General features: G+C 46.3%; 1 protein-coding gene across 12 annotated transcripts in view; it reads right to left on the bottom strand.

Annotated features, from left to right (window-relative positions):
- Positions 1–22,483, bottom strand: part of SLC39A11 (solute carrier family 39 member 11) — a 411,239-nt gene that overhangs the window by 285,469 nt on the left and 103,287 nt on the right. For all 12 annotated transcript variants that reach the window (XM_067715804.1, XM_067715802.1, XM_067715793.1 and 9 more), the window contains one exon: positions 2,258–2,416. In XM_067715804.1, coding sequence (XP_067571905.1) covers positions 2,258–2,413 — 156 coding nt within the window. In that variant the 5' untranslated portion in view covers positions 2,414–2,416. The remainder of the gene's footprint in view (positions 1–2,257; positions 2,417–22,483) is intronic.

Genomic DNA, 22,483 nt, shown 5'->3' with positions numbered 1-22,483 from the left:
CTCACTTCCTCTCACCCCGTCAAACTCCAGGCACGGTCCTCCCAGAGGACAGGAAGGAGGCCACGGGGTTTTCTGCAGGCAGGTCCACCTTTCCCCTGGGGCCTGCTCTGCAGGACGAGCCCCTCCAGCACCGGTGCAGCCAAAGCCTTTTGCTCTCACCACTTCGTCCTCTCCCTGGGCCACGTGCTGAGCGGTGGGGCTCTGTCATAAGGTGGAGTGAACAGGAAACTGAAAAGATCTGTCTGAATTGACCCACAGAACTCCTGGTTCCTGAACTGCAGTCGTAGCAAGCATTCTGAAAGCAAATTCCAGCCCCCGCTTTCTCCCCGACAGAGGACTGCGTGCCCCTTGGCTGCTCAGCCAGCCACACGGACTCAAGATCAAAACCCATTGACTTCACCCACCGCTCCCCAGCCAGGCCTCATTCTCTGTGCATTCTACCCAAGACTTTCGCCTGGGATCTCCTCTATATTCAAAGCATATAGTAGAACAAACAGGAAGCAAAAGGTTAAAAAAAAAAAAAAGGACAGCTGCACAGAACAAACTGGCCGAATGACTATTTACACTGCCCAGAGAAAGCTGCTACCTTCGGGCAGCTGGTCAAATACACCTGGCCCCACTCCCTGGCCCCAGTATCAGGGAACGGTGACCCTTCACGATTGCAAAGAGCCCTCTGCAAGACACTGCCTTAGAAGCCCAGGTGGGCCCAGGTGGGAAGGGCAGAATGAGACCAGCAGAGGCTGTGCACAGCAGCTGAGCCAGCCCCCTGTCTGCTGTTCAGGAGTTAAGGCCCCTGGCTGCCAGATTTTCCTGCCAGGGCAAGTAGAATATACCCCAGCAGAAAGTTTACAGATAACCAGGGCGGACTTGAGGACAGAATATGGCAATCCATACTGAGGACCTCTCAAAGCTATTAGCAAGCAGATGTTCCTTGACAACAAGGAAGCGAAGGGCCCAGGGGGCAGAAACTGACACGGTCGTTCATGCTCTCGATGAACAAGAATGACACACCTCTGAGACAACATCACAGCTGTCCAACCAACCATCACATCCAGCTGTTTGGGCCAGAGGCTGGCCATTCTGGAACATGAGTAATCAGTTTCTCACGAGTGTCTGGGCCACGTTCCAATGGAGAGGAAGGCAGGTGGGCCGGGGAAAGGATGTGAGCCTACCTCCTGGGGTACATGCCCAGACGACTCCAGTGAGCCCGACCTGACCCTGCCCACAGCGACCCAGCAGAGAAACTCAGCTCCTCGACACGGTCCCCCCCGTGCCTCCCCCCACCCTGGGTGAACAGAGGATTCAAGCACCAGCTCAGGTCTCTCAGGGGCCTTCTGCCCACCTCGGGGACTTGCTGGGACACTGCATCTGCTAAGGTGACTTGTGCCCGCACTGGGTCCTACTGACGTCCACCCTTCAGCCGACCCGGTTTTAGCCGATGGCGCTGGGTCATGATCTCATGGCCTGGCCTCAGCTCTCTCTGCTCAGTGACCACAGCCAGACTTCAGGCTGTCGTTCATTTTGTGCTTCTCTGTAAGCAAGTACATGCTCATCCCCCAAACCCAACCCACCAGCACTATTTAGGGCAAAAAGAATAAAAAAGCTAAATCGCCGGCACACCCCAATTCTGGCGCCTTTTTCGATTTTTTCAGTTTTCACTCGGCAGCCCCTAAAGGGAGTTATTCTCAAGTCGTAAGAAGGAAAAGTGGGGAGAAGGGACACATAACCGGTTCATGGCAGAAGTGAGCGCAGCCCAAGGCCCTACTGCCTGGTCTCCCCACCTCGCCCTCCTATGAATAAGCCCTTGTGGATACGACGCTTTGTCGACGGTCTTATGTTGCAGATGGATGTGCTGTCATCTCCCTGGTGACATCATAAGCTCTCTAAGCGTCAGGACCACCGTCACGGGCACTCCCTTCCCCCAGTGTCTAGGTCCACTCATATAGACAGTGCTGTACCACACGACGTCAGCAGTACTCTATATTTATAATGAGATCTGATATTTAAAATCTGAATGTATCAGAATGTAACTAAGGAGATGATGAGTCAGACTACCAAGAGCTTATTTTCTTTTAGGCATTAAGTCACAATTCCGTTCCTCCAGGTAAAAGACCTAAATGGTGTGAAATATCTATTTCGATATCGCTGGCTACTTCACACAGACACGAGCTGGCATGTCAGGTTTGAACAGGAGTAAATCTATGGCCCAGAGCTAGACACAACCTGACACAAGAGCCCAAAGCAGAGTGGTACTCACCCGGTGAGGCATGAGGAGGTCAGCCAGGTAGACAAACGCAGCTCCGAGGGTGAAGCCGACAGCCACGGGGAAAAAGGCCAAGGCACCAAAGCCACCAGAGGACGTAGCCATCTCCACCGCTGGGGCCAGGAGCGACCAATAGGAAGCGGCCAGCATGACCTGCAAAACCACGATAAGCAGCAAACCATTAAACCATCCCCTGAAGGCCTTCCAAGTGGGGACTTCTCTCGCTCTCTATGGCCCAAACTGAACCCCACAGTGTCACCTGGGTTAGGCCTTTAATCCTTGGTGGTAGGTACTATCCCAAAGCACAAAGCCACCATGAGAATTCTAATGTTGTTAAGAACTCAACTTGGGGTAGGATGGAGTTGACCTTGGGAAGAGGGAGTCTAGTTTGCTGTTATCTAGCCTCTAATTCACTGGTTCTCAACCATTGCCGGAGACATCTGGCAATGTCTGGAGACATTTTTGGTTGTCACAAGTAGGGCTGGAGGTGAGGGGGAGGTTACTAGCAGCATCTAATGAGCAGAGGCCAGAGAAGCTGGTAAATGTCTCACAACGCACATCACAGCCGCTGACAGCAAAGAATTATCTGGTCCCAAAGGTGAGCAGCACTGTTGAGAAATTCTGTGCTAACTGAATACTAACAGGACCAGACTGCTCACTACTTCGTGAGCTCCACTGCCTTGGACGTGAGACAGCTCTAATTACTACAAAGTTCTTCCTTAAGTAGAGCTGAAATCTGTCTCCCTTCGGTTTTTACCTCTTTGCACCACATCTGCTCTCCAGAGCACTAAAGGAAGGTGTCTGTCCCCTGTGATATGTGACAGCCCTTGAAATATCTGAAGACAACCAGTGAGACTACGTCAACTCTGTCTCATCAATTTTCTCATCTCTAAAAAGGAAAGGGAACTTATATTTACTGATCACCTGCTATTTCCAGGGACCAAACCTTCACATCTGATATTTTATCCATCCCAACAGCTTTGGGAGGAAGAAGTTGTTTTCTATTGCTATTTGTAGATAAAGAAATTGAATCTCAAAGTAATAAGATCATTTGCTCAAGGTCACAGAGCCAGGAAGTGGCAGATCCAGGGAACTGAGCAAAGTGGGACCATCATCACCTCAATGAGGGGGAAAAACAAAAGGGAAAAGGGAGAACTGAAGCTGGACTCAAATCTCGGGGAGGTCAATTTGATCAAAGGTTCTCCGACATTTAGTGAATTCAACACTCATCCACAGTTGTTTACTCTTACAGACACCATGACATCTTGGCTAGAGCACACCCACTACCCACTGTAACCGTATGACAGTCAGCACTAACGTATAAAATGCTGAATGGGTTTCTAAAATTAACTACGCCTTGCCTATAAAATAAATCTGCATCATCCGTCTCCGAAATAACAGAGTGACGCAACCAGTTATTGCAAATGCAACGCTAAAAAACAAAGCTGTGCAAAAAGAAATGATTTCTCTTCTTTGACGCATCGTCTACACACAGTCACCGGTTTGGCACTGGACTCTCCCAGCAAAAGTCCTAGCGCCACCTGTAGAAAACTGCACCTGCCTCAGAGACTCCCAGAAACAATGAAAACGGCTCATCAGTTCAGTTCCATGGGACCACCAAAGGAAGCCTGTGGGAGCCTTCTCTATGCCAGGGGCTGACCCATCCCTTTACTGGACTTTGTCTCACTTGTTTTAGAATTCAACAACAGTCTGTAATTGCCATTCACGGTAAGCTCCCACCACGGATGACCAGCACAGAGGCACAGGCATGTCCAGCAACCTCTACCCCTGCATGTTTCAGGGCCTCCCATTTAGACCATATCACCAGTAAGGCCACTCACCTCATCTTCCAGTCCCTCCCCACATCCCATCCTTGTCAATGTCACTTGGGGTACTTCCCCAGCCTTGGATCCCCATCGCCTTCTCAACACCAAGTCCAAGCTCTTCTGTCAAAGCTCCTTTCCATCCCTATGCATCACTGGGTACCAATCCTTTTTCTGTCCCCTGCACGTGAGCAATATACAATATTCTCATGGACAAGATGCAAGGTGAGGTAGAAGGGATGTGCCGCTCAAGGGAGGGTTTGCCAGAATCTGGGATGCTTGAAATGGAAAGGCATCCCAGACGATTCAGGTGGGTCCCCTCCTTGAGAATCAGTGATCCTTTATCCTTCCAGTCAAATCCAGAACCCAACTGAATTTCTTTCATTTCTTTTCCTCACCAGGCTCCCTGTCTCCCACATAAACTGGAACATGACCAAGGATCGATCTTGAAATGAGATTGGGTTGCCTGGGCACTTCCCTGGCAGTCCAGCGGTTACGACTCCACGCTTTGACTGCCGAGGGCGCAGGTTCGATCCCTGGTCACGGAACTAAGATCCCGCAAGCTACATGGCACGGCCAAAAAAGAAAAAGAGAGAGAGAGAGAAAAGAGGTTGGGCTGCCTGTCTGAAATGACAATAGGGCCCCCGAAAAAGTTTATTTAAAGGGCATATGTGGGGACTTCCCTGTTGGCACAGTGGCTGAGAATCGCCTGCCAATACAGGGGACACGGGTTCGGGCCCTGGTCTGGGAAGATCCCACATGCAGCGGAACAACTAAGCCCGTGCGCCACAAGTACTGAGCTTGTGCTCTAGAGCCCGTGCTCCACCACAAGAGAAGCCACTGCAATTAGAAACCCACGCACCGCAACGAAGGGCAGCCCCCACTCGCCGCAACCAGAGAAAGCCCTCACGCAGCAATGAAGACCCAACGCAGCCAAAAATAAATAAATAAAATCAATTTATTAAAATTAATAAATTAATTAAATAAAGGGCATATGTGGCAGACAAAATAATGACTTTTTCCCCAAAGAGGACCACATCGTAATCCCTAAAACCTGTGGCTACGTCACCTTACATGGCAAGAGGGACTCTGCAGCTGTGGCTAAGGATTTTGAGATGAGGTGATCCTGGATCTGGGTGGGGCCAGTGTCATCACAAGGAATCTTCTGAGAAAGGGAGATGGGTCAGCATCAGAGAGAAGATGTGATGATAAAAGCAGAGGTCGCAGTCAGAAAGGAGAAGCTAGAAGAGGCTTTGCCGCTGGCCTGAAGATGGAGGAAAGGTTATGAACCAAAGAAGGGTGGTGAGCTCTAGAAGCCAAAGAAGGCAAAGAAACAGAGTCTTCCCAAGAGCCTCCAGCAGGGACACAGCCCTGTTGCCAGCCTGATTTTATCCCAGTTAAAACCAGTTTGGACTTCTAACCTCCAGTACTGTCAGATGATACATCTGAGTCGTTTAAGCCGCTACACCTGTGGCACTTTGTTACCGCAGCAACACAGCACAGAAAGGCATACGTTACTTTTTTTTTTTTTTTTTAGAGCAGTTTTAGGTTCACAGCAAAACTGAGCAGGAAATACAGGGAATACCCATATGCTCCCTGTACCACATATGCACAACCTCTCCACTGCTGACATCCTACACCAGTGGTACGTTTGTTACAATCAGTGAACTTACACTGACACCTCATTATCATCCAAAGCCCACAGTTTACATTAGAGATCACTCTTAGTGCTGTACATTCTATGAGTTTGTACAAATACATAATGACATGTATCTACTATTCTGGTATCACAACTAGTAGTTTCACTGCCCTAAAAATCCTCTGTGTTCCAACCTTTTCTTCTCTTTCTGCCCCCCTGCAACCCCTGGCAACCACTAATCTTTTTACTGTCTCCATAGTTTTGCCTTTTCCAAAATGCCTTATAGTTGAAATTATACAGTATTGCAGCCTTTTCAGACTGGCTTCTTTCACTTAGTCATATACATTTAAGATCCTTCCAAGTCTTTTTGTGGCTTTACAGTTCTTTTTAGGTCTGAATAATAGTCTGGACGGACCACGGTTTATTTATCTATTCACCTACCATAGGACATCTTGGCTGCCTCCAAGTTTTGGCAATTATGAATAAAACTGCTATAAATATCGTGTGCAGATTTTTGTGTGGACGTAACTCTTCAGTTCATCTGGGTAAATACCAAGGAGTGTGACTGCTGGATTGTATGATAAACCTTTTTTTTTTTTTTTAATAATCCCCCAACATAGGTGACTTCCCTGAAACTGTCAACACTAAGGAAGCTCCTTTACATGTTGGGCATTTTTTAAAAATCTGGATGTAGTGACATATTAACTAGCTGATACAGAAGCAGGAAGTAGTATATCTGATTAACCTTCAATTACCCCTAAGAAGCAGGGCCTGGAGGGGACAGTCTAGCAAAGAGGAGGTGGTAATCACTGGGCCCAAGACTTCACGGAATGAACTCAAAACACAAGTCACTGCCAACCAGTCTTTATGACTCCAGACGGTAGATACCAAAAGTCCTCCTGCAGCTGCAGCCCTGCTTATAAAGGCAAACTGGGCTGGCAGTGTGACAGGGAAGAACAAATCTGACTCTAGATTGGATCTGTTTCCTTTTCTTTAACCTTTGTATTCTATTGCTTTTTTTTTTAATAGATTTTCATTGGAGTATAATTGCTTCACAATACTGTGTTAGTTTCTGTTGCACAACAAAGCGAATCAGCCATGTGCACACACATGTCCCCATATCCCCTCCCTCTTGCGTCTCCCTCCCACCGTCCCTATCCCACCCCTCTAGGTGGTCACAAAGCACCGAGCCGATCTCCCTGTGCTATGCGGCTGCTTCCCACCAGCCAACTACTTTACATTGGTAGTGTATGTATGTCGATGCTACTCTCATTTCGCCCCGGCTTCGCCCTCCCACCCCATGTCCTCAAGTCCATTTTCTATGTCTATCGCTTTATTCCTGCTGAATGGATAAAGATGTGGCACATATATACAGTGGAATATTACTCAGCCATAAAAGCAAATGAAATTGAGTTTTTCGTAGTGAGGTGGATGGACCTAGAGTCTTGTCATACGGAGTGAAGTCAGAAAAGGAAAAACAAATACCATATGCTAACACATATATACGGGATCTAAAAAAAAGAAAAAGAAAAATATATTCTATTGCATTTGCTACAAGTGAAGAATGTTGCCCATAGCTTGAAATATACAGGATAGTCCATTCTCAGGACTCTAACACTTTTCCATTCATATAGAGATAAAAAGTTGCAGAACAGAGAATAACATCTGTCTTAAGGGAGGCTTGTAGGGACATCATGACCTGACCTACTGTGGACAGCTGCAAGAACAAAGGATTCTGACACCAAGAAGTTGGCCACAACCAATCACACCCCCACCCCTTTTAGTATAAAAGAAGCCTCAATTCTAACTAGGGTAAGATGGTTCTTGGGGACATGAGTCCACCATTTTCTCAGTCTGACGGCTTTCTGAATAAAGACACTGTTCCTTGCCCCAGCACCTCGTCTCTCGACGTACTGGCCTGTCGTGCCGTGAGCAGTACGAGCTTGGACTCGGCAGCAGCAGCACCAGACCTAAAGATATGAGACGTAAACGTGAGAAACTGGCCATCGTCCCTCCCCCTTCCTGCCTCTGTCTACAAAAGGAACGCATAATCAGGTTCCCGCGCACGTGACAGGGGCCTCGCTGCACCCCAAAGTCCTTTTTGCTTCTTTATTCCCCAAAAGAAAATGTAACGCCCAATCAATCAAATGAGCCATGGGAAAGCTTGTGTTGGGGCCCATCCTCCAGCTAAATGTCGCTAAGACCAAAGCAGCCCAATTTTTTGCTCAGTAATCAAAGATGCTGAAGGGAGTGAGCATTTCAATAACAGCTCCTGAAAAAAAGAGCTGAGAAAAAAAAAAAATTGGGGCTTCCCTGGTGGCGCAGTGGTTGAGAGTCCGCCTGCCGATGCAGGGGACACGGGTTCGTGCCCCAGTCCAGGAAGATCCCACGTGCCACGGAGTGGCTGGGCCCGTGAGCCATGGCCGCTGAGCCTGCACGTCCAGAGCCTGTGCTCTGCAACGGGAGAGGCCACAATAGTGAGAGGCCTGCGTACCCCAAAAAAAAAAAAAAAAAAAGAGCTAAGGAGGAAATAAACAAAACATGGATTGAATGTCTAACTTCGGTCACTGGCTGCTTTGGTTGGTCTACCGCAGGACTCAGAAATCTGAAGGTTGGACAGAGACGGTCTCAGGCCAGCTGGTGTTTGAGAAGCCGTGTGTGCTCCTCAATTCTCCCCAGGCCCAAGGCTGAACCCCACCTCGGCTCTCTTCTTTTTCATGTGCTTCCCATGGCATCTCAGCCACTGTCACGCCTTCAATGTCCATCTCTACGGATGGGCAAGCGAATGAATGAACGGCTTGAGTTAATCAAAAGAATTGATCTTGGACTTGTTCCTAATTGCCACAAGATGGAAACAGCCCAGATGTCCATCAACAGATGAATGGAGAGACAGAATATTCCATGTGATGGAATATTTTTCAGCCATGAAGATGTGAAGGACTGAGACATGCTACAACACGGATGAACCTTGGAAACATGCTAAGTGGAAAAAGCCAGACACAAAAGGTCACATAGGATTCTATTGCTATGAAATGTCCACAGACAGAAAATAGATTAGTGATTGACAGGGGCTGGTGGGAGCAGTTCCTAATGGATCCAAGGTCTCCTGTGGGGGGAAGGAAAATATTTGGAAGTGGGGCTTCCCTGGTGGCCCGTGGGTTAAACTCCGCGCTCCCTCCGCAGGGGCATGGGTCTGATACCTGGTCGGGGAACTAAGATCCCACATGCCACGCGGTGTAGCCTATATATATATATATATATATATATATATATATATATATATATATTTGGAACTGGGTAGAAGTGATGGTCGCACAACACTGTGAATGTACTAACTGTCGCTGGATCTCATACTGTAAAATGGTTAATGCTATGTGAATTTTAACGTAATTTTTAAAAGTTGAGCTTGGCCTACCCACCCGTTAGAACCCTATCTTGGGGGCTTCCCTGGTGGCGCAGTGGTTGAGAGTCCGCCTGCCGATGCAGGGGACGCGGGTTCGTGCCCCGGTCCGGGAAGATCCCACGGAGCGGCTGGGCCCGTGAGCCATGGCCGCTGAGCCTGCGCGTCCGGAGCCTGTGCTCCGCAACGGGAGAGGCCACAACAGTGAGAGGCCCGCATAACGCAAAAAAAAAAAGAACCCTATCTTGTACCACTGCCCCCATCCCCGGCTGTGTGCCGAACCCTCCAGCCCCCCCTGCCTTGGCCCAGGCACTCCCACCTGTGAAAATGCCAAAACGTCAAGACCCATCTCTCATGCCCTTTCTTCCAAGCATCCTACACCCTTCGCCTGAGTCCACGTATATCATGGATGGGAACGTGCAGGATTTAGAATCAGGTCCGAGTTTGGATCCTGGCTCTGCCACTTACTAGTTGGGGAGCCCTAGACAAATAACCTAAGCTCTCTGCAGCTCAGTTTCGAGAAAACTAAACATGGGGGCAACAAACCATTTAACAAGGTTGTCTTAAGAATTATATGGGGCAACGCGTATACCGCAGCAATCCAATTCCTGGCAGGAAGTACGTGTTGAAGCCGTGCTGTGCTGGACTCTTCCCTCCCCCCGAGCATGCCTTCACCCAGCAGGCTCGCACCCTCCTCCCCGCCTCACCCTCTCCCCCTCTTCTAGGATCAGGGCTGTGCTACGAGCAGCTCTGCATGCTGGTCCCACCCATCTGAGTGGTCCTGAACGGAGCAGCTGTTCACTCTTTGTGGCCCAGATGAGTGCTCTGTTATCCTTGCTAAGGAAAGGGAGCGATGGGGGCGGAGAAATTGGAAGAAGGCATAATCAGGAAGTGATTCAACACTCACTTTTTAGTCTATTACCTAATTTTAAAGTGATTTCACCTTCCAAATCAAGTACTGTATAGGCTCATACTCAAATGCCTCCACTCCTCTGACAAACACGGGATGAGTGATTGTTTAAAATAATGGAGTTTTTCTCAGGCATGGAAAGAAGTTGATAGAACTTCCAGAGCTTCACGGACACTCCACTGAATAGTCTACTGACATAATCACACTCTTACAGAGTTGAAAGGGATTTTAGGAGGCTCTACCTAGACCAAAGGCTTCATTTAACAGATGGAAAAACCGAGACCCAAGGGGATTCAGTGGCTTCCCCAGAGCCGCAAAGCAAGCTCATGACATCCAAAGCTGACTACACCACCCCGGATCAACTTAGTGCCATCCTTCGGCCCTACGCTGACCCAGAGACTTCTAAGAAATCCTAAGAGCTGCAGAATAAAGACAAGGTTTAAGCTGCTGTCTTCCTTATCATCAGGCAAAGCATCCCGGAACCACAGGCCGGGATGAATCAGCCTTAGCAATAACCAAATGTCATCAATCCCATGGACATTCTCCACCATTGTGATAGGAGGTAGTCCAAGAAAACCCAGCACTAAGGAAATATTTGGCGACCAGTAAACAGCGGTAACGATCTTGTTAAACACGGCCCTCTGCGAGATACATCAGACCTTACAAACCTAAACCCATTAATAGCCCCTAACTGCCTTAGGGGTAGGGAAACAAGTAATTATGTAGCTAAAACTATGATTCCCTCCTAGCCGCTCAGCTAAAGCTGGGGTTTCAAAACAAAGCCAAAGTTTATTATAATGTGAGCCTAGGGCTCTGAACTGAAGGCAAACCTTCCCCTCTTGCAGACAGCACCTTAAAATAAGAACACTCTAACGCAATATGTATCCTGGATTGGATCCTGGGAGTAGAAGAAGAGCATTAGTGGGAAGACTGGTGAAATCCAAGTAAAGTCTTGGGATCAGGTAGTAGTAACGTACCAATGTTAATTTCTTAGCTTTGACAAAATGTGCTGTAGTCACGTAAAATGCTCACATTAGGGGAAACTGGATAAAGGGTATACGAAAACTCCCCGTACTATTTGTGCAACTTTTCTGAAAATCTAAAATACTTGCAAAATCAAAGAGTTTATTAAAAATCAATAGTAATAGATACTGAGGGACTTCCCTGGTGGCGCAGTGGTTAAGAATCCGCCTGCCAATGCAGGGGACACAGGTTCGAGCCCTGGTCCGGGAAGATCCCACATGCTGTGGAGCAACTAAGCCCGTGCGCCACAACTACTGAGCCTGTGCTCTAGAGCCCGCGAGCCACAACTACTGAGCCCATGTGCCACAACTACTGAAGCCCACGCACCTAGAGCCCATGCTCCGCAACAAGAGAAGCCACTGCAATGAGAAGTCCGCGCACCACAAGGAAGAGTAGCCCCCGCTCATCGCAACTAGAGAAAGCCCGCGCACAGCAACGAAGACCCAATGCAGCCAGAAATAAATAAATAAATAAATTTATTAAAATAAAAAGTTACTGAGGCCTAAGAGAAGATTGAGGGGGACCATTCCAGCTGAGAAGCGTGAACCGTGCACGCAAAGACTTGAAACCAAGAGAGCCCAGAGTTTGCTTTCTGGGGTCAGCGAAGCACTTGACCTGGGGCCACGCTATTCCCGGTAGTCAGAGGGGACAGCGTGCCTTACATGCTTCACTTCCTTGAGACCTACAGCCTCCTCTCTGTGGTTTAGAGAAGGTGAGTCACTCTCCCAAGGGCACCCAGCTGGAAGTGACAGAGCTGGGATTTGAAACCCAGGCCATGCCCTTAATCCTGAAGCTGTGTACATGTTTCAAATCCTTTAAAAACATCACAGCAAGATCCTTTTTGACCCACCTCCTAGAGTAATGGAAATAAAAACAAAAATAAACAAATGGGACCTAATGAAACTTCAAAGCTTTTGCCTAGCAAAGGAAACTATAAACAAGACGAAAAGACAACCCTCAGAATGCGAGAAAATATTTGCAAACGATCAATGGACAAAGGATTAATCTCCAAAATATATAAACAGCTCATGCAGCTCAATATTAAAGAAACAAACCCAATCAAAAAACAGGCGGAAGACCTAAATAGACATTTCTCCAAAGAAGACATACAGATGGCCAAGAAGCACATGAAAAGCTGCTCAACATCACTCATTATTAGAGAAATGCAAATCAAAACTACAATGAGTATCACCTCACACTGGTCAGAATGGCCATCATCAGAAAATCTGCAAACAACAAATGCTGGAGAGGGTGTGGAGAAAAGGGAACCCTCTTGCACTGTTGGTGGGAAGGTAAATTGATACAGCCATTATGGAGAACAGTATGGAGGTTCCTTACAAAACTAAAAATAGAATTACCATATGACCCAGCAATCCCACTCCTGGGCATATACCCAGAGAAAACCATAATTCAAAAAGACACATGCACCCCAATGATCATTGCAGCACTATTTACAATAGCCAGGTCATGGAAGCAACCTAAATGCCCATCAACAGACGAATGGATAAAGAAGATTTGGCACATATATACAATGGAATATTACTCAGCCATAAAAAGGAATGAAATTGGGTCATTTGTAGAGACGTGGATGGACCTACAGACTGTCATACAGAGTAAAGTAAGTCAGAAAAACGAATATCATATATTAACGCATATATGTGGAACCTAGAAAAATGGTACAGATGAACCGGTTTGCAAGGCAGAAATAGAAACACAGATGTAGAGAATAAACGTATGGACACCAAGGGGCAGGGGGGTGGGGGGCGGGATAACTTGGGAGATTGGGATTGATATATATACACTGATGTGTATAAAATAGATAACTAATAAGAACCTGCTGTATAAAATAAATAAATAAAATAAAATTCAAAAAAATTAAAAAATAAAAGCAATATCCAACAACAGCAACAAAAAGAAATATCTTTAGGGCGTGTCACAGAGTTTTGCTTTTTTGAAAAAAAAAATATTTTAAGTGCGAATTAATGTAAGTATTTTGATTTTAAGTAGGTAAAAAAAAAATTTAGACAAAATGACCCCCAAATCATAGTAGTATTGGGAGATGATGTTCCAGGGATTTCTCCATGACCATGCAGACCAGGCCTTCTAAGCTAAGAACATGTTTGATAAGCAAACATGCTTTGTGAGCTAGAGATAATATATCCTAGAAAGATTTGGAGATGAAAACTTCTCTCCTAACACATTTGCTTGTACTCCAGCATAATAACCTACAAACTCCTTACCCGCTCCCTTGGAAGAGAATTCCTTAATGAATAAGATCTCCCTCTGGAGGAAGGGACAGGCAGCTGTACTAGCAGGTCCCATGTAAAACTGATCTGCCAGTTTTGCGTTTCGTCTCCTGTAGTGCAACCCCTGCATGCACAGGTAAACTACTGACTCTCATCCTATGGCCCTTTAGCAACTGGGGGGAACTGCTTCATCTGCCGATTTTGCTGAGAGTAATAAATGGTCCATTCCTCTGAAAAAATAAATAAAAACAATAATGCTCAGAATATCACCTACTCAGTACATCTAATCAGAGAGTAGTTCCCCTCTAAGTATAATGTTCAATGTCGACTATGTTTAACTAGCAGTATTTGCTGTGCTAATGTGTCAATCCTAGTGCATTTCTGAATGTCACAAAACGTAACTTGTAGAACTTCTAGTTAAACACGGCTGATGGAACACAAGCTGCTCGCTCCCAAATAGGGTGAGAGTAAAGGATGAGGAAGAATTCAACCACAAAGACAAAAGGGCTGAGAGGAGACGGCAGTCATGGGGTTTTGGAAGCTAAAAGAGGGAGCAGGTAATGACTGACTGACCGCCCCCCCCCCCCCGCCCGCAAGAAGGCTGACACCTAAGCCCAGTGGAAGCAAGGGGGTTCACCCCACAGAACCCCAGAACAGCGCAGGGATGGAAGGCCCTGGAGCCACTGGAAATGGGCCAATAAAGAGGACTGGTGGAAAGCCTGCATCAGAAGCCATGGCACCCCAAGATTCTTCCTGTATCCCATGCGGCCAAGCAACCATGGCACCAGGCACTCATGGACCCCCGCCAGCCAAGGGGTGGGTACCACACTGAGAACAGGAGGAGAAAGGGAAAGTCTACATGCTGAATGGGAGGGCCCAGCATACTCCGATCTCAGCCCAGCCTCTTCCCCAGCCCATCCACCCTGACCCCCTGGGGGCTGCTCCCCCCAGAGCTCATGTTCCCTATACTCCTTGCGCAGGTGTCCCCACGTCAGGCTCTGCTTCTGGGGAAGCTATAGACTTACCTCCCTGACGCCCCTTCTCAGGAAGATACTCAAGGATGTGTTTGCTCCATGGTGTGAGGGAGTAAAACAAGAAAGTCGATGACAGGGGAGAGGAATGAAGGGCATCCCCAGGTTGGTGGTAAAAAAAGGATGTCAAAGCGACAGTTCAACAGGCTCGGAGAACTAGACCCCAGACGGAAAGAGGGGCTGGAGAGCTCCGGGAAAGAGCAGGTTCAAACCCTATAGGTTTGAATGTGTGCAGGGGATATTTTTCACTTCTCAGTGGGAGACTGGCGGCCGGTTAATGACAGGCCCAAGAAACTAGGCAAAGGGAGAGAAGGAGACCGTCACTAACTCTGGAAAACACCAAAATTGCACGGGAAAGGCAATGAGTGGGTACCATTTACAGTCTTAACGATGTAAGCTATTGTTTATTACTAACCAATGTACTTCTCTGTGTGGTCAAATATATACGACAGAAAACTTGCCATTTTAAAGCCTAGACAATTCAGTGGCGTTAATTACATTCACAAAGGTGTGCAACCGTCAGCACTTGTTCCAAACCCTTTCCAGCCCAAACAAAAACTCCGTAACCCGTAACCCTGTGAAGCCGTAAGTGCCCGTCTGCCCTCCCTCCAGCCACTGGTAACCTCTAACCTACTCTCGGTCTCTATGAATTTGCCTATTCTAGACACTTCATATCTGGGGAATCCTACAGGATTTGTCCCTTTGTGTCTGGCTTATTTCACTTAGCATAATGCTTTCGGGATTCATCCACACTGTCAGAATTTCATTCCGTTTTAAGGCTGAACAATGTGCCATTTTTAAGCTGTGACTATCGGACGACTGAACTAACCTAAAAAATATAATGTACCTGCAGTGTAGGATGCAGGTGGGGATAAGAGAACCAGATCCTCATCTTCCACGCCAAGAAATCACGGGAGATGTTTAAAGCTGAAAAAGTCAAGAAACGTCAGAGTAGGGCCTCCCTGGTGGCGCAGTGTCTGGGAGTCCGCCTGCCGATGCAGGGGATGCGGGTTCGTGCCCCAGTCCGGGAAGATCCCACATGCTGCGGAGCGGCTGGGCCCGTGAGCCATGGCCGCTGAGCCTGCGCGTCCGGAGCCTGTGCTCCGCGACGGGAGAGGCCACAACAGTGAGAGGCCCGCGTACCACAAAAAAAAAAAAGAAAAAAAAAAGAAACGTCAGAGTAGCATGCAGTTGAGCAATGTAGAGGCAAAAAAGTGAAGAAACAGCTAAAATGGCTGTTCACACTATCCCTAAGTAGGAATCGGGGTGGGGAAGGTCGGCAGACCTCTTTATGACAAGTCCCGTAAAGCAATCTGACTTGTTGAACGATACGTGCATATATCCTAGGGAGAAACTTTCTTTAATAAATTGATAATACGATTTTAAAATATGTAAATATATAAGTAAATGTTATAAATAAATGTATATGATTTCTTTTAATGTTTTAACCATAGAAGACCCTGAATTCACAGTGAAAACCCAATGCCGGAAAAAGATCCTATGGACAAAAACTGAATTTTCAGACGTGTTTCTGCATGATAATGAGACACCCGTCTGGACTGCGTGTTTTTGTTGAAGGCTCCTAAATCGCAGCCTTGACACCAAAAGGCCAAATGGGACTTTTGGAGGAGGAGACATTTAAAATCAGCAATCAACCATACACGAATAAAATTTAAAACTTGTTTTAATGTTAAAAAAAAAAAAAAAGCAGCAGACATTTGCAAGCTCTTTCTCAAGTTGCCTGAGAGTAAAAGCCCCATTCCCCTTCCATAGTTCCCCAAACCTAGCAAAACTCCTATGGTTCTTTGTCTCAAAATATCATGCAAAATGCCACCGGGATCCCTATTTTATAATGCTATTAATTTCCCTCTGGTATCAGGGGTACCGGCATAGAATAATCAAAAACGATCAGCTAAACACCTAGCCCGCAGCAGGCAAACCTTTCCATTTCTGCTTAAGTGCTCATGTGAGATAATTTCAGCTCTGGAGATATACATGCATTTGTGAAGAGTTTCTTAAGGGCTACATCAGAGTAGTCTGGCGTGATGCGTGCACTTAAGCATTTCTTGTATGACAGTAATGACAGCTTAAAGACTGGAAGAAAATCCAAGCTACAAAGCAAAATTTCCCTCTTAATAAAAAAGGGGCAGGAAATTATTGCACAAAGATTATGGGCAACACACTGAATATCAGTATCAGCTGTTCAATGAGTACACGCTGCTAAAGAAGGTACACATGGAAGTCTACAGAAGACAGAAAGAGTTCAGAAATAACAGCACCCAACTCTGAGCCCGCCACAGACTAGGTCCTTCTTAAATGTTTGCCGAAGCACATGAGCATGGACTCTACCCCAAGAAGGCCACTGCATAAATAAGGAACGGGCACAAACTTGCAATTCATATAAATCAAGGCAACAATCGCTCCGAAAGTACGGAAGCCAGTAATGCCTCTAAGTTCTGTCTCCATATCAGATGTTAAATTAATTTTTAAAAGTCAATCGACAAGTACCTAATCAGTGACTATTCCATGACCAACATTATGCTAGACCCTAGGGGGCTGGTAGGGAGGAAGAAAGGATACAGAGGCTGATCTGAGTCCTGCCTTTGAGGAACTGGCTGTGTCCCACAATGAGAGAGGCAACAGATGACGTCTGAAAGGCATCAAGAGTGACAAATGAAGAGAGCCTGCTGTCATTCCAAGAAAGGAGATGACAACGTTGTTAAAAAATAAAACACCAAAGAAAATGTGGTGAAGGGCTCTTGAAAGTTGGACATGGTTTGGAAAGGAAAATAAAGGTGTGACCCTCTAGTTGGGAAGATCCGTGCGAGCAGTCCAGGAGGCAAGCTTGCCAAAGCTTACGCTGTGGGCACTGCAGGGTGATCCACCTGGCAGGGGTACCATGAGATAGTTGGGTATAATAAGAAGCCTGGAAGAATGGCTTGGCCTCAAGGCAGTGAGTGGGCTGTTTCCTGCTCTGGTTCCACAGTAGAATCGCCTGGAGTTTTCCAACTACTGGTAACCTCTAATCCACCCTCTGTCTCTATAAGTTTGCCAGGGCCCCTCTACAACTACTGGAACAGACTCTCCTGGATGGGAAAGCAACAGCCCAGGTGCCGGGCTACTGACATGATCTAGACAGGAGACAGTGAAGGCCGGACCAAAATGGAAGCAGAGGGATGGGGAGGAAAGGGGAAACCAGCATGCGACCCTCCAGAATGGGGCCGCCCACATCCATTCAGTATCAAGTCACCCATAGAAGCCAATGCTGGGTGGCCACATAAGTTCCGCACCGACTCAGCTCTCCGATGCAGCATGGCAATTCTTAGTCATGACTCAAGCCTGAATCCGATTCATAGGGGGGCTCTATCTGTAACTAATCTCTTATCAAAAAGCCCTCATAACATACCAGCTTCATATAATTTTACAAAATGAAGCCTAAAAGCTCAAAATTGTAATCATTTACATTCAGCCTCAATGATAGCTATTAATTGAGGCAGACTCACTTGAGTGACCTAAGTCTTGCTAGCTACAACCTACCCGGTGAAAATGATGCGCAGGGGCGTGGCCTACCAGTTTGCATGTGCTCTCCAAACTAGGAAAGAGCACTTGAGCTTAAAAAAAACAAAAAAAAAAAAAAAAAACAAAAGTCTACCCTATGACCCAGTAATTCCTCTCCTAGAGACCTGCTCCAAGAGAAATGAAAACATACGTCCACACAAAGACTTACCCAGGACTGTTCACAGTAGCTTTACTCAGAGCCTAAACCTGGAAAGAACCCAAATGGCCATCCACAGCAGAACGGACTAACCCACTAGAGTCCATTTATAAAATGAAATATTATAAGCAATATCTTTAGCAATAAAAAGAGAAGAACTACGGATATCATAACGACACAGAGGAGACTCAAACTCATTACGCTGAGTGCAAGAAGCCTGTATAAACACACACACACACACACAGCCCTACGCTGTGTGATTCCTTTAAAGCCCAAGTATAGGCAAAACCCATTTATGGTGATAGAAATTACGAAGTGGTTGCCTGAGGAGAGGCGGAACTGACTTAGGTAACAGAAGTTCTTTCTGAGGTGACAAAAATGTTTTGGATCCCATTTTGGGTGGTGGGTAAACAGATGTATACAATTGTCAAAACCCTTTGGGCTGACGCTTGAAGATCTGGGCATATTATTACATGTAAATTGTATTCATTTTTTTTTAACTCTTAGGAAGGCTGCCCCAGATTCCAATGAGCCATATTTGCACCACAGATAGTACACTGTGCATCCAGGTTCCAGGGTCTACCCTAAAGTGGTTCCTCTGGGGATAGGCTTGGGTCATCCCACACCATCACCAAGCACCTGCAAGGCCCAGGCCCGGAGCTGAGAGTCAGGCCATTCTTAAACCCTAAGTGCCAGCAGTGTTAGAAAAATCTGTCAATCATACCGCAGAGGATCTCCCAGCATCCGTTCTCAGAGACCACAGGTCTCCACTGGTGAGGTCCTACACTGTAGTTAAGTGCCTTAAAGGTAGGACGACCACCCAAGACATATCTGGCCTTGGAATTTACCAACCAACAACCTAATTCTAACTTCCTCTGCCAAAAGCAGAGGGAAAAAGAGCTGAAAAAGAGTTAGCCATCAATACATATATACAATGGAATATTACTCAGCCATAAAAAAGAATGAAATAATGCCATCTGCAGCAACATGGGTGGAACTAGAGATTATCATACTAAGTGAAGTAAGTCAGAGACAGAAAGACAAATATCGTATGCTATCACTCATATGTGGAATCTAATTTTAAAAAATGATACAAACGAACTTATTTACAAAACAGAAACAGACTTACAGATATTGAAAACAAACCTGTGGTTACCAAAGGGGAAACATGGGGGGGAGGGATAAATCAGGCACCTGGGATGAACATACACACGCTGCTATATGTAAGATAGATAACGAACAAGGACCTACTGTACAGCACAGGGAACTCAATTCAATATTCTGTGTTAACCTATATGAGAAAAGAATCTGAAAAATAATGAATATATGTGTATGTATAACTGAATCACTTTGCTGTACACCCGAAACTAACACAACATTGTAAATCAACTAGAATCCAATAAAATTTTAAAAAATAATAATAAAAAATAAAAAAAAGAGCTAGCCATCGAGCTCAGTCTTGCTCCAAATCTAAGTTCCCAAGTGGAACTCAACTCAACAAACATTTACTAAGTAACTACAGTGTGTAAGATGCCCACCTAGACTGGAGCGCCTACCAGCAATGACCTTAGTTACATTTAAAATGAGACCAGGATGCTCCAAAGTCAAATAATATTTAGACCTTTTGCTTGTGTTCGCCATGCCTCTTGCACAGACCCGCCGCTGTGAATAACAGAGAGGTGTAAGCATGTATTAGTCCTTTCAAGGCACATTCAGACAAACTAGATGTGGGAGGACTCCCAGAATCTCTCAGCCTGCCAAAATCATTAACTCCGTGTAGACTAAAAAAAAAAAAAACGGGGGGGGTGGGTGGTGGTGTCCTTATCAAATCTCTTCACCAGCTGGTCACCAAGAGAGTGAGAACGTGATGCTGCCCAAAGCAACCTCTCCGTGGCACCCAGCCACCCACCCATCAGCACCCTCTTGACTTTGGCCTGTTGATGGACAACTGCACCAGCTGGTCAAGCCTCCTCACCCCAACACCACCACTCACTCACGCTGATCCAATCTGCTCCAGATCTGGCTGGGATGCAAGATCCGCGAGCACGTGAAGGAGAAGAGAAGAGTGAGCCATCTGGCTCCATGGAGAGAAAACTCCAAGGTCTAAGCTGCTTCGCTGATCCCCCTCCAGAGAGGGGACAAGCCACCAAACCACCGGCTCTGGGGCTTCCCTCCTGGCTCGAAAGAAATCGTCAGGGAGGCTTAGGGACGGGATCTTCAAGGTCAAGAAGGAAAGATGCCGCCCCTCGTTCCAAACGAAATCACACTTTGTTTTCGCCACACGTGAAAACCTGGGTTGTCGAATGGGATGCAGGAGGCTGCCATCAGTACCGTGGCTGTGATCCTGGGAGATGGAGGGCAACAGGTCCAGAGTAATGGGGCAGAATCTCAAGAAGGGACTGGGTGGAGGATGAAAAAAAAAAAAAATCCCACCTAGGGCTGCCTGATTTAGCAAATAAAAATACAGGATGCCCAGTTACATCTGAATTTCAGATAAACAATGAATTTTCCTTTTTTTTTAAGTTTTTGGCCGCACAGCATGAGGGATTCTAGTTCCCCGACCAGGGATGGAACCCACGCCCCTTGCATTGGAAGCGCGAAGTCTTAACCAGTGGACCACCAGGGAAGTCCCACAATGAACCTTTTTTTTATTTGAGTGAAAGAAGCCTGTATATAAACACACACACACACACACACACACAGCCCTACGCTGTGTGATTCCTTTAAAGCCCAAGTATAGGCAAAACCCATTTATGGTGATAGAAATCACAGGCTTATACTAAAAACTATTTATCTGAAATTCCAGTTTAGCTGACCATCCTATATTTTATCTGGTAACCCTGGCTAGCCCCACCAGCAATTCTGGGGCAGATCTTCCATCTTTTTTTTTTTTTGTCTCTCTCTCTCTATGAAAAGCAATACTGCGTAGTGGATAGAAGGCAGAACCCTGGAGTCGGACTACCTGATTCAAATTCAAGGTCTACCACGTCAAGCTCCCAGCTGGGAGACCGTCAGTAAATCTCTCCAGGGCTCCTATTTCTTCATATGGAAAATGGAAATAATAGTGACACTTAGAAATAAAATGGGATTGATAACAACAACATTTACATAAAGACTGAGTGTATGCCAGGAACTTTCTTAAATCCTCCTAACATTAAGAGTCAGGTACTATTATTATCTCTACTTCAGAGATGGGGAAACTGAGGCACAGAGAGGTTACATCATTCACAGTCGTTACTAACAACAGTAAGCAGCAGAGCCAAGATGCAATCCCAGCCAGTGTGGCTCTGGAGTCCCTGATCATAACACTGTCCCCAAGGTGGTGCTTATCTCCTAGAGCTGTTTTAAGGATTAAATGCAATAAAGCATCTAAAACACTTAGCACAAAAAGTGCCCGGGCTTCCCTGGTGGCACAGTGGTTGAGAGTCCACCTGCCGATGCAGGGGATGCGGGTTCGTGCCCCGGTCTGGGAAGATCCCACATGCCGCGGAGCGGCTGGGCCCGTGAGCCATGGCCGCTGAGCCTGCGCGTCCAGAGCCTGTGCTCCGCAACGGGAGGGGCCACAACAGTGAGAGGCCCGCATACCGCAAATAAAAAAATAAAAAAGTGGCCTATGATAAGAGCCAATGACTGAAGAAAATAACCAAACAGGAAAAATGGAGGCTCTCAGAGGGAACCCAGGGGATTCAGGGAGACAACATCTGTTAAGAGAAAAACCTATCATTACTATCATTGAGCTATGGATGCAGGGACTATATCCATGAAAAAGCACAGGACACTGGAGAAAAACAAAAAACCAAAAACAGGAGAACAAGAAATCGTTTTCAGAAATGGAAACTCTGAAGACAACAACAAAAAAAAAATTTGCTCTTTTTATGGCGTTAAAGTCGATGAAACTCCCCACCATGCAGAATAAAACAGCCAAGGTTTTACAAGAAACCGGGAGAAAGGAGAGGAAAATGAGCAGCTCGGTCCAGGAAGTCCAATAGCCAACCAATAAGACTAATAAACAGAGACTAGAGGACCAGCGGGGGGAAGCTATTAAAGGAACATCATATAGCATTTACCAGAACTAAAAGACGCTGGCTTCCAAATCGAGAAACTGCAGAATAAATTTACTCACAAAAATGGGGGAGAAAATTTCTCAAGAAACAGACAAAAGTGATTACTTCTAGAAAAGAGGACGGGGCCGTGGGCAGGGGCGGGGAGTGGAGGGACTACTGTTTGTTTCTTTCTAAGCCTTTTATTAACATTTACTCATTCTACATGGATGCATCTATTACTCTGATAAAAATAAACAATGGTTCCAAAAATTGAGCCCCACTTATGTGTCCAAAAAGTCATTAGTGAAAAATACCACAGTTATGTGTGCAGTGTAATGTGCTTCAATTATCCCTCAATAAAGATGAAAACAAACATTATGGTCAATTTGT

This window comes from Pseudorca crassidens, chromosome 19 (genome assembly GCF_039906515.1).
Source record: "Pseudorca crassidens isolate mPseCra1 chromosome 19, mPseCra1.hap1, whole genome shotgun sequence".
Classification (NCBI taxonomy): domain Eukaryota; kingdom Metazoa; phylum Chordata; class Mammalia; order Artiodactyla; family Delphinidae; genus Pseudorca; species Pseudorca crassidens.
The sequence above is the reverse complement of the archived record's forward strand: the minus strand, read 5'-3'. Positions and strand labels throughout refer to the sequence as shown.